This window comes from Oncorhynchus clarkii, chromosome 5 (assembly GCF_045791955.1).
Source record: "Oncorhynchus clarkii lewisi isolate Uvic-CL-2024 chromosome 5, UVic_Ocla_1.0, whole genome shotgun sequence".
NCBI classification, from domain to species: Eukaryota; Metazoa; Chordata; class Actinopteri; order Salmoniformes; family Salmonidae; genus Oncorhynchus; species Oncorhynchus clarkii.
Window position 1 is genome coordinate 13,823,789 of NC_092151.1, and position 12,755 is coordinate 13,836,543.

At 40.7% G+C, this 12,755-nt stretch overlaps 2 protein-coding genes across 6 annotated transcripts in view; one reads left to right on the forward strand and one right to left on the reverse strand.

Annotated features, from left to right (window-relative positions):
* The first annotated feature begins 3,806 nt into the window (after positions 1-3,806).
* LOC139408382 (actin-related protein 2/3 complex subunit 5-like protein) lies at positions 3,807-7,334 on the forward strand. Its single transcript, XM_071152181.1, has 4 exons — positions 3,807-4,233; positions 5,320-5,392; positions 5,821-5,997; positions 6,656-7,334. Exons 1-4 carry the CDS (start codon positions 4,094-4,096, stop codon positions 6,716-6,718), a joined length of 453 nt encoding a protein of 150 aa, XP_071008282.1. The 5' UTR covers positions 3,807-4,093; the 3' UTR covers positions 6,719-7,334.
* Positions 7,335-8,380: 1,046 nt separating this feature from the next.
* Positions 8,381-12,755, reverse strand: part of LOC139408383 (suppressor of cancer cell invasion) — a 36,182-nt gene continuing 31,807 nt past the window's right edge. For 4 of the 5 annotated variants that reach the window (XM_071152182.1, XM_071152186.1, XM_071152183.1 and 1 more), the window contains 2 exons: positions 12,647-12,747; positions 8,381-12,527 (listed from right to left, as the gene is read on the reverse strand). In XM_071152182.1, coding sequence (XP_071008283.1) covers positions 12,378-12,527; positions 12,647-12,747 — 251 coding nt within the window. In that variant the 3' untranslated portion in view covers positions 8,381-12,377. The remainder of the gene's footprint in view (positions 12,528-12,646; positions 12,748-12,755) is intronic. The other variant, XR_011634280.1, reaches the window with a different exon arrangement.

Genomic DNA, 12,755 nt, shown 5'->3' on the forward strand with positions numbered 1-12,755 from the left:
GTCTGTCAAATAACACACTGTGGTACTCCATAACATACTCTCAGCATGTTTAATGAAATTGGCCTGAGCACGGAGCTGCTCCAAATCGACAAGGAGCAAAGTGTTGTAACTGTGGTGGAGAACATGAGGTGACATCCCTGGAATGCCCGAGTAGGGTGAAAGAGACTGGTTTTGCCAAAATCAGGGCAGTTGAGAGAGTTTCCCTATGAGGAGGCTATCAAAAGGGTAGAAAGATTATCTCTGAAGGTCTCTTGAAGTGAATCACCAGCAGGACCCAGAAATTCTTAATGTGAAGAAAGTGAACTTTGTGTATTCTATAGCGATCGTGTGAAACGGCACTGCACAAGTTGAAAAGAAGTCAAGAAAGATCTACATCATTGTTTCTGTACCTGAAATATTTCTGGGATTAAAAGATCTCACATCTGAGGAGCTACCTTGATTACTTATGTTTCAAGTTATTTAGCAAGTCAATTATCTTGTGTGATTTACAGTAGTGAGTCCATACATTTCTTTCATACTGAGGCCCCTTGGCAATCAAATCCACAACCCTGGCGTTGCAAGCGCCATGCTCTACCAACTGAGTCACACTGATTGCAGGTGTGTTTAAGTTTTCAAATTACCGAAGGAGTGGGAATACGTCATTTGAAAACTTAAATACCCTGCTTAGGCTCTGAATCCTCAGAGAGTGGGATGACACTAGACAGTGTGGCTCAGTTGGTAGAGTATGGCGCTTGCAACACCAGGGTTGTGGGTTTGATTGCCATGGGGGTTCAGTATGAAAGAAATGTATGAAAATGGATGGGCTCACTACTGTAAATCACTCTGCATAAGAGCGTCTGCTAAATAACTTGAAATGTAAGTAATCCAGGTAGCTCCTCAGAGAGTGGGATCATACATGTATATATATATATGCAATACCAGTCAAAGGTTTGGACACATCTACTCATTCAAGGGTTTTTCTTTATTTTTACTATTTTCTACAATGCAGAATAATAGTAAAGACATCACTACTATGAAATAACACATATGGAATCATGTAGTAACCAAAAAAGTGTAAAACAAATCAAAATCTACTTTAGATTCTTCAAAGTAGCCACCCTTTGCCTTGATGACAGCTTTGCACACTCTTGGCATTCTCTCAAACAGCTTCATGAGGAATACTTTTCCAACTGTCTTGAAGGAGTTCCCACTTATGCTGAGCACTTGTGGCTGCTTTTCCTTCACTCTGCAGTCCAACTCATCCCAAACCATGTCAATTGGGTTGAGGTCGGGTGATTGTGGAGGCCAGGTCATCTGATGCAGCACTACATCACTCTCCTTCTTGGTCAAATAGCCCTTACACAGCCTGGAGGTGTGTTGGGTCATTGTCCTGTCATCAAGGCAAAGGGTGGCTACTTTGAAGATTCTAAAATATAAAATAGATTTAGATTTGTTTTACACTTTTTTGGTTACTACATGATTCCATTTGTGTTATTTCATAGGTTTTGATGTCTTCACTTATATTCTACAATCTAGAAAATAGTAAAAATAAAGAAAAACCCTTGAATGAGTAGGTGTGTCCAAACTTTGACTGGTACTATATATATATATATATGTATATGTGTGTATATATATATTTTTTTATATCTTTTTTTTAATCATTTTTTTGTAGTTTATGTGGATTGATGTTATTTCTCCCTTCCCTCTAATGAAATTACCTTTCTTTGACAAATTTTTCACCCCTGTTCAGTTGGTGGTGGCAATACACCATAAAATGATGTCATCTGTCGCAAAACCCCACCGAATGAGAAAAATCTGATAAGGGCTGTTCTTATGCACGACGCAACATGGATACAGCCCTTAGCCATGGTAAATTGGCCGTATACCAAAACCCCCGAAGTGCCTTATTATATTATAAACGGTGGGGTTTTTACCAATGTAATTAGAACAGTAAATAGTACTTTTTGTCATAGTACACTGTCTGATATACCATGGCTTTCAGCCAATTAGCATTCAGTGCTCGAATCCCCCAGTTTATAAAAAAAATATTTTAGCACCTCAACTCATTATGTCAACATTAGTGAATCTACACAGCACCTTGCTCAGATGTATCCCCTCAAACATGAGGTTACACGTGGCTCCTCTAATATTGGTTCTTGAAGAATTTAACTAAACATTTTCAGTCCTGTCTTACCCTAGTAATAACAAAAAGTATAGGCTACGGTTGTTTTACTCCACTTTTCATGTTTTGGTTGTCACCTTTCTTTTGACTGTTGGTCTGAGTCCTTGCATCCATAGACCTATATTTCTGTCTATCAGTACATGTAAAATAATCTGTTTAGATTGCAAGATGATCTGTAGATCATTTATTCTGCACAGTCAGACTAATGTAGTTGATCTTAAAATGCAGTATATGAATTTGAGAGTGGTAATTTATGCTACATTTTCCCAACAGCCCCATCCCTCAACTTCACAGCCAACCAGAGCAAAAGCATCCATTGAACTACAGGAATCATAGAGATAAATAGAGGATTCATTTTTGTATCTGTGCTACTATACTGTAGCGTCTGTGACAGGATAGGCAGCGCCGTTGAGACAATCTCCATTTTGAAGTGGTACATTTTCTTCTTCACGATTGGCTGATCCCTCCCGATGACCCTGTTGGACATGACTCTAACATGGTCACCAGGAGGGTTCAGCCAATTAAGTTGTAAAGGTGTCAGCATGCTTCAGGTCAACTGGTGCCTAGCCAAACTCGGCTAGCCGAACCGAACGAGTGTGCTCGCATACTGCCTTAAAAGAGCATCGCTTGAAAAAGCGGCAATAGTACTGTTTGTCCATTTTGAGACGCCGTAGTCAGTATACACTTCCTCAAAATAGTCTCAAACTCTCCCAAATTGTTTCGGCTGGGAAGCCTTCGGATGCCTTTAGTCCCACCCAGCTGACTACATTAAAATGGTGGAAGCCCTCAATGGTGCTGCTGTAACAGTATAACTTCAGACCGTCCCCTCGCCCATACCCGGGCGCGAACCAGGGACCCTCTACACACATCAACAACAGTCACCCTCGAAGCATCGTTACCCATCGCTCCACAAAAGCCACCTACTTCAAGGTCTCAGAGCAAGTGACGTCACTGATTGAAACGCTATTTAGCGTGCACCACCGCTAACTAAGCTAGCCGTTTCACATCCGTTACACTGCCCTTGATAACATAGGCTTTTGGACACTAGAGGCCTCTATCATTCTCTATGAGAGGAATATAAGCGGCAGAAAGGCCAATGGACTGAAACAAAAAAAATCACATCGTTTTTTTACAAATGTATTGAGTTTCATATCACTTATTCATATATCCTTATGTACATATTCTTTATCCCCTTACACTGTGTACAAGACAGTAGTTTTGGAATTGTTAGTTAGATTACTTGTTGGTTATTACTGCATTGTCGGAACTAGAAGCACAAGCATTTCGCTACACTCGCATTAACATCTGCTAACCATGTGTATGTGACAAATAAAATTTGATTTGAGTTTGATAACTAGAATAATATATAATGACAGTGATGTACTGTAAACCGTACTGCTTTTTTTGCAATTTATATTTTATTTCCAATAATTGTCTAGGTTGTTGTGAAATTGTTAGGTTGTTGTGAAATTGTTAGATTACTTGTTAGATATTACTGCATGGTCGGAACTCCAAAGCAAGCTTTTCGCTACACTCGCATTAACATCTGCTAACCATGTGTATGTGCCAATACAATTTGATTTGGTTTCAGGGCAGCACACTTATTGTGAAGGATTTTTCTAATATTTGACCCGGAAGTGACAGTTTATGCTGCTGGCTTCACGTAGGTGAAAATGATTCTGACAACAACACTATCGCGTGTCAAACTAGTTAGCTAGATATTTGGTTGAAAAGTAATGATTGTGTAACACTGGCAGATAAATTACAATCAAAACACCGTTAGATTGTCACATCTGCGTAGACTGTGGTTGCTAGCAATAGCACCGACAGGGCAAGTACACTGTACTACGCTCGCATCAACTCAACAACAGCGCCGTGGAGGACTAGCTCGCTGGCTTGCTAGCTACTGTTTCCTCCAGCGAAGTGGCTCCGATGGCGAAAAACACTCTTTCGTCGCGATTCAGGAAACTCGACATAGATGAATTTGATGAGAACAAATTCGTGGATGATCACGATGAGGCTGTCGACAATCAAGGACCCGACGGCGCGGAGATAGACAACCTCATCAGGCAATATCCTTTACGTTCATGCGCATGCCCCCCGTGTTAACTAGCAAGCTAGCACATTTAGCTATCAGATAGCGTCGGCGATTTTGTTTTTCATTCAAAAACCCAAATGTTCAACAGTTGATTTTGTGTTCGTACTGACAAATGTATCTTGCAAGTTAGCTTAGTTGATGTTGTGTAAATGTGTCGTTTTAGGTTGTTGGCTAACTAGCCAATGGAGGATATCCCTGGCTGAACCGTCCTTAACTCTGGTCCAGACCAGGGCGCCCTCCAGAGCTATCTAAACCCGACACTCTTGGATGTCCTAACTTTTTGTTAGCTCGGTAGTTACGTCTAAACATAGTTGGCTATAACTAGCATGCAAAGTACAAGCAGTTGCTCTAGTATCGATGGGGGAATCACTGAGCCATTTGATTTGGGTGAGGCAGGAGTATCAGTGTCAGTAGGGTCAACATGGCCCCCCTTAATAAGGGCCTTATTTCGAGTGAGACGCATTCAGGTCAGGATTTGCTTAAATATATATACCCTCCCCCCACCACCTTGTCTAGTGGTATAGCTATCCATCGCTCTGCGTCATCCTGCTCCATTTGAAGGGAATATGGTTGGTCTGGTCAGGTGAGATGGAACTGGATGTGTGTGATCGGACACCTCTATGCCTGCGTTTTACAAAGGCAGCCCAACTCTGATCTTTTGACCAATCAGATCAGCTCTGAAAAAGATCTGACGAAAGACCAATTCCAGGAAAAATATAATAATTGAGCTGGCTGTGTAAATGCAGCCTACGGTATTTGTATTTTATTATGGATCCCCATTAGCTGCCAAGACAGCAGCTATTCTTCCAGGGGTACAGCAACATTAAGGCAGTTTATATCATTTTAAAAACAGTGCAATACATTCAGATTTCACCACACACTGTGTGCCCTCAGGAAAGAGATCTCACATTGGATGCCGCCATCAAAACCCTCCCTGATATTGGTCTGTTTGTTGGTGGAAAAACATTTGCTTGTGGAGATGCATTGTGTTCCTGCCCCTTAAACCTATTTAGGATATGGCAATAGGAAGTATTAAATTCCTTAACCGACTGTAGTGCACAGGCGACATGATGACAGCTTTTCACATTGCTCTCCGGAACCCTCCTGTCAACACTAAGAATCCAGCAATAAAGGTAATGGGCCAAGATGTGCATCAAATCTGAAATTGTACTCTTGCATCATGTAACTTTGTGGGGAGCTCCTTTTGTCAATATTGGCATTGGTCTAGAATACTAGTATTACAGAGTTAAGAACATACCATAAGCTCACTCCACAGCTAGCTTGAAATGTTGCGGCTGGAGCCATCCAATTGGTACTTTTCCTTGTGGCTCAAACCATTGGAATGTTGTCAAGTAGGGCGGTCCCGAGTTCAAGCCAGGCATGAGCCGAATCAGGTGGAAGTGGTACTCACTAAGCAAGCAATGTGGCATCCATAACATGGCAGGAGAGGCTTAGCAGGTATCCATAAAATGTTGCCTCTCTCGTGGCAATCTGCAGTTGTAAATAACTTCCTTTAACATGCTCTCTCCCTTTTCTCTCGCTGTCTTGCTCTGTCTTTCAGGAAAGGGCTCTGGCAATAGTGCTGAGAGTGTTGACGTCATTCAAGTCCAGTGATATCGAGCCAGCTGTCAAGTCGCTAGACAGAAGCGGGGTGGACCTGCTTATGAAGTACATATATAGAGGCTTTGAGAAGCCCTCTGACAATAGCAGTGCCATTCTCCTACAGTGGCACGAAAAGGTGTGAAAGCTCTCTGAACTTTAAACTCTAAGCCACCTAATACAGGGATGGGTAACTGGTGGCACCCTCTTTGAAGGCCCTCTGACTTTTTATTTTTAGGAAGGGGGGCAACTTGTAATAGTATAATACTTGAAGTGCAATTTTGAAGTTTAGTTGTGCATCAGCAGTTTGTCACTCAATCAGCAAAACGTCTTTGGATTGGTCTAGCGGCTAGCCATCTTGGTTGAATTACTGGCCCGGGGAGCCCCAATTGATTTTGTTAGTCAGTCTCACTCAGATATATTAAAAACAGTAAACATTTCTCTCCACTGTATAGCAAAATGTGTAGAATTGCAGAAAATTAGCTATAAAACAGCACATTTTCCCCTTCGCCCCATTACAATATTTGAATTGCATGAAACTTGTTATAAATTTGCTAAATTGTCTCTCCGGCAAACTGGCTTTAAAACGGCAACATTTTCTCTCAGCTGTCAAGAGGGGTGCTGCTAAAAAGTTTCTCACAATGTGATTGGGGGGAGGGGGGGGGTATGCACACCCACGAGCAACTGTGGCCCCTCATGAATTCAGATGTGGCACCCACCCCATCAAAGTTGCCCATCCCTATCATGTGTGTATGATATTTGTTCATTTGTCTCTTCCCCTCGTTTTTTTCACTCAGGCTTTCGCAGTTGGGGGCTTAGGGTCAATCGTAAGAGTTCTGACCGCCCGAAAGACAGTTTGAGGGGACGTGCTTTATCACATGGAGCATCTCCTGCATGACCACTGACAAGAGGATTGACTGCCTTCTGTATAAGGGAAAGTAGCTTATTACCACAATACATTTCTTCCTGAGAATAAAAACCCTTACACTACATAAGTTAAAGACAAAAAAAACCAAAGGGAACATTATTTTCTGTTAGAAAATATTTAGCTGTAACTAAGGAAATTGATATTTGTTCATGTATAGGATTATCATTTTTACCTAATCACGAGTTTGTCGTTCTTTCGCCATTGCATTTCTTTCTAATATTCATAAGTATCAGCATGTTTCTTTGAGGGTGGGGGAAGGAAAATAGTTTCCCTAGTGACATGAACATGGCAGGTAAAAGGCTGTGCATCAACTGTTACTTGGTACCAAAGGTACCTTTATACCTGTGTGTGTGTGTTGTGTGAGCTTGCGAGTATGTCCTTTGGCTCAGTGTTGAATATTTAGATTTACGTTTTTCTCATTGTCAGTTTTGTACAGACAAAAGTACATTTAATATAAAGAGACAGATTCTTTGAATTCAATTAATTGGTGGGTGGGGGATTTCATTGTAAAGTGCCTGCTGCAATAAAACTCATGGATCATCTTAACTGGGAACAAGTGTCCTTGTCATTTGCCCTCTAGTCTGCAGGTGAATTTGGCTGTGGAACCTGTATTCCTGTTCAGATTGAACACAATGGTACGTGTGAATCTACAAACTAGTTCCAGAGAAACACCTCATCCAAATAGTATATTTGTTGTTTTTAATAGGATTAGCTATGCAAGCACAAAGGAGTCTTCAGTAACCCTGTCATATGCACTTGGAGAGCTGTGAGAATTCCGATTTTGGTCTAGCGGAAGGTAAAGTGGAAACCAGTAGGGAGGGGCTAGGGTATACGTGCACTATCAATTTAAGAAGTCTGGACCTATCAGGAGGCAAGGTTGAATTTATATTTAAAAAGGTAAAGCAGTGTTGGTGGCAGTAAAGGTAATTTTCAATTGAGCCGACATGCAGCGTTTACCGTGAATGTAGTCTCCGCTGACGCGGGAACATTGCCTTTAAATCACACTGAACTTCCGCGATATGGATTGAATAGAACCCTAGAACATTTCTGGTTAAGTAGCTATAAAAGTTAAGCTCGAAGTGACATCTCTTCATACAGGGTTTTAAACAAGTACACCTTACAGCCACCCAGAGAATGAACCAATGCCCCCACAAGCTAGGTGTCTAATTGTAATAGACATAACAGGTAAATTATCTTTATACAACCATCACTGACGTCTACAACATATGTTGATAAATCAGATTACTTAATTATGCTTTCAGCAACAACTGAAGACCATCAAAACACAGTAAAGACTTTTTCCCTTTTGATAGCATGCTAGTGAGGTACATTGGTTTTGGTTAGAAAAAAATCTTAAAATTGGAGTGGTGTCTAAATTCATTCAGGGGCATTTTCCACATTGTTAATGTCTTCAGTCCAAAGGCATCTCTTGATATCTTGCCTATGCCTACTGTATTGTTGATTGTGTGTGAAATAAATGTTTGAGTGATGCTTTTGTAACAGGTCTTTTCTTTTGAGGAGTCAAAGCAATCACCTATATAAAATACATTTTAAACAATAGATTATTCAATAAAGACAATACATCTCACACAAATTAAAACAAAACAGTCAAACTTTTAATTTTCTTAAAGCATTCAAAAAAGCTTGCATGTTTTGGTCAACTTATTTTTCCTTCATACTTAACATCAAATATAATTGGCAACAAATGGGACAGAACCGTTTAAAGGATATAAACAAAGAATGCCAAATAATGTTTAACTAGCATCTCTAGAAACCCTTAACTTATAAAGAAAGAGTATTCCGACCAATATTTCACTTTGAAATCGTTCCCTCCCACAACAGTAGGAACCGGTAGAAAGAACACCCTTACTCTCAAAGTAACATTTTAGATTTAGGCCCAAGAAATTAATGTTCATACTTAAATATATTTTTGTTCCATATCATTGTGTTACTCATCTAGGGCTTATCCAAATGGTGCGAAACGTTCAAAGCATTGCAGATAGAAATGTATTGCACAGAATTGACATGACTTTCAAATAATAGATACGTAATTTATAGAATGGACATTCCTTTGTTTCTCAACATTTCACCCTATTAGGGGCTTCAACTACATGCCAACAGGGGAAAGAGGTCAGCCACATCCTGTCACAATTTACAAGTATTATAACATAAATAAATGGTGTCTAGGGCTTTGTCATTATGCATAAATATCATATGTACTTTACATATACTGTACTATCCTCACTAGTAAGACCTATTTTGGGTTGGGGATACACGGTAAAGGGGCAGCTTCACTTCAGTTTGCACAGGAAGCTTTGACACTTTTCTATAAGAATATGAGTGCTTTTTGTTCCCCTCTTGCTCCTAACTACAATGCACAATAACACACTACATGGAGGAGAGTAAAGTCACCACGAGATTACAACGGGCTGTAAACAAAGGCCCAAAGACAAAGCAGGAAAACATGTCCCAAAATGGTTTTACTGCATACAATTCACAGTGTATGATATGACACGGTCACAATGCGTCAACCTTTTTGAATCAGGTTTAGTTAAGTATGGGTGCTCCGTCTTTTCCTCTTCCCTTGAGGACTTCGTCATGTTTGTAAATTCATGAATCAAGGATAGTCCAAGAAAACATGGGTGATATGCTCAACTGGACAGTAATTCTTCATGGCCTTCCCCTGAAAGCTCATCAGTCAACTTGTTTTGGCAGTGATAACTCTTATGGAAATTGGAGTGGTCCATAAAAATGGTGGCAATTAAAAATTGGACTGTGACGCCGCGGTCATGATGTGCTTGAAGAAAAAAAACTGGATAAAACCAAAAGGCAGTTTGAATGAAACAGTCCACAGAGGCTTTGTAGATATACATTTCTATGAAAGTGGGTCCCCTAAGTGAAGAGAAGATGAGCTACGGTAGTGTAGCTCGTTGCACTAGCTTGTGCTTCCCAGTGAGCTAGGATGCTAGTCTTGTGTGATCTGGATGATCATGCCCTGTGCTGCCATCCCAAACATGGACAGACATGCATGCTCTAATGAAATAACACAGATAACATCATATATCACAACAATTAAGGTTTTTACAAAAAATATGGACAGTGTTCTTGTCCATTGTCATTGACAAAAACATCAAATATCTAAATGTGTATTACAATGATCGTGGGGTGGCATAGGGAATAATGGATTGGACGTTCTCTGGCATGCCTTTATACTGACAGCACAACAAATAAGATTAGGTCATAATTCAATACAGTAAAGTGCAAGGCTACTATTGTTTTTATCATCATTATTAATCATATTATCTTTGTCAACAAATAAACAAAATATGATTATAAATTGCCATGGGGAGTAGTATTTCCCATGTTGAAATGGTCCACTTTTGTTTGTTTCAATGGGGAGAACCGTGTCAGTTTCCCCGACTCTCTCAATGTCCTTGGAATGTATGCTGGCTGAATTTGACCAAAACAACTGATGGGGGGGTTGGGGGGAACAATGTGCAGTTCCATTCATTAAAATTGCTGTGCCAACTGCATATATTTTTCACAGCTTCTACAATTAACAATTCAACATACGTACTAAAGACCAAACATCTCTCTGTATCACATACTGTTATTTTCAATTAAACATAAATATACATTTAAAATTGTGATTTCTTACTTTTGAAATTCATTTTTTCTCTTTCAGTAAATACAAAAAACAAAATGATTTGGCTATTTTTGTTCATCACCACACACATGTACTTAAAACTGGTTGCCAGGAGTCTGTTTCAGCTCTACCCGGTTCCATTGCTTCAAGCCCCCATCAATATAAGGAAATTAGATGACGCTTGCTGCCATGCAGGGCACTCACTAGACGGCTAACGCTGGAACTGACCTGCAAACAGACTAACATGAACTCGACAGAGTAAACTCTATGGACAAGAATACTGATAAGACATGCAAAGAAAGAGAAACAGCAGCATGAGCTCTCTCCAGTAAACCACCATGCCTAAGACAGAGGAATGCCATTATGGGGGCTTAGTTATAATGAATGACACAGGGCCTCTCAAAGTCCTACATTTCCAGAAACCAATAGTTGTTGAATCAGGAGGGGTGAATCTCAGAATCTACCCCCTTTACCTAATTTCCTTAATCCCCACTGGTCAGGAGAAAGCCGGTTAAGTAGAGAATACGTAAGACTATAATTGCCATGGGATGCAACCCCCAAAACATATAGGCTACAGCATAGAGAGGCCTTTTCCATCCCTACAATGTCTCAAAAGATATGCAGCCAATGATATGCTGCCAATCAAGGTCAAAGCTAAATCTTTTAAAAGATCCACCCCAGAAGGAGTGTTACCCTGGTTCCTCAAGTGATTTCTTTGAAAAAGCAGAAGATTGGGAGAGATGTGTCTATTTATCTATTTTGATTGGCCTGTGAGGGGCTGGGCAGCTGTGTACCTGCAGGGTGCTTAAACATATACCGGTGGTTAACCCAGTCCAAAAACCTGCTCTGATACAAGGAGTAATAGACAGTGAAAATAGATTAGCGACCTCCCGCTTGCTCAGTCACTGTACTAAATGAGCGGATATGTTTGCAGATCATTCAGAGCTGCTGACACCGCCACCGTATGTTAGTACCTAGATGTTAGGAGCTGGTACCTAAACGGGTCAGAGCTGGTGCCTAGAGGGTAGGAGAAAGTAGTTGTTTCTGAACAGGGCTAAACTGTTCATGAGGGTCTGCATAGGCAGGCACTCTGTTACTTTACCCATCCAGGCCTCAGTTTTACAGAAAAGACTACTGAAATTAAACAAAAAAAAAGCAACTTCCAGGCAATTACATTAGAATTAGATGTGTTAAAACCAGCAGATCTATTTGGGTAAACAAATATGGAGGTTAGTCTCACTCTAAACTCTACATCCAGTAAACTTGGCCAACACATCTACCCATGCACAGAAGAAGAGACTTCCCTACAGCTTGCATTGAAGTTCATTTGCAGTTCAGATAGCTGGAAGCATCCATCTAGAACCCATTGCAGGCAGTGCTGTCGTAAAACTATGTTCATTTATTTTCTGTCTTTTTAAGTGTTAAAGCCATCGATAGCTTCACGTGTCCTCCTGCCACCCTCAGACTAAAATAGCTGCACCATGTCTTCATTTGAGTGCTTTTTTTATAGTAACAACACGGTAGTACATGCTCAGCTCATGTGGATATAAGTAGCTAGGTAACTTGTTCATGTTTGCATTGTACATAGTTGACTTCCACAAGTAGCTGTATGAATGTACTTAAAATAAGTATAGCTGATAGGGTAAAGTAAATTAGGTAGGGGAAATAAGTATAGCCGATAGGGTAAAGTAAATTAGGTAGGGGAAATAAGTATAGCCGATAGGGTAAAGTAAATTAGGTAGGGGAAATAAGTATAGCCGATAGGGTAAAGTAAATTAGGTAGGGGAAATAAGGGGATCTTGGGTTAAAAAGAAACAGACACTATTGCAGTGTGTTCAACCAGTAACTTAATTACCTCTGAAAGATGAGGACTCTCCCTTGTGCGAATGTGTATAGCGGTGGTCTGCGTTTGTATAGTTGTGGTGACTAGCTGGGCAGCTGAAGGTTAGTAGTTCACGTCCAGCGTTCCGTCCCAAAAGAGGCTCCGCACATCCAACATGGCGGCCAGCTCCAGAACGTGCTTCTGCAGGAGGCTGCTCTCCACCGTGTCCTGTTTGGGTAGCTGAGGGTACGATTCCGGGAAGCTCCTGGACTCCTGCAAAAGGCAGACAGACAGAGAAGGGACATTACATTTGACCCCCTAATTACCGTAACTACAATGAATAACTATGGGAGATGTAACTCAGTACCAAGGGCACAATAAAACTGATTTACCCGGAAGAGCTTGTGCAGTCTCAGTGTAGCCGAGCAAAACACAAAGCGGATCAGTAACAATCGGAGGAACTCATCACCGTAGAACTGTAGAAAGGCTTGGTCTGTGAAG

Excerpts from the sequence above, each read along its gene's own strand:
- LOC139408382 (XM_071152181.1), top strand. The coding sequence starts at position 4,094 with ATGGCGAAAAACACTCTTTCGTCGCGATTCAGGAAACTCGACATAGAT. Across the intron at positions 5,393-5,820 it reads CTAAGAATCCAGCAATAAAG|GAAAGGGCTCTGGCAATAGT; the intron begins GTAATGGGCCAA and ends TCTGTCTTTCAG. Across the intron at positions 5,998-6,655 it reads TCCTACAGTGGCACGAAAAG|GCTTTCGCAGTTGGGGGCTT; the intron begins GTGTGAAAGCTC and ends TTTTTCACTCAG.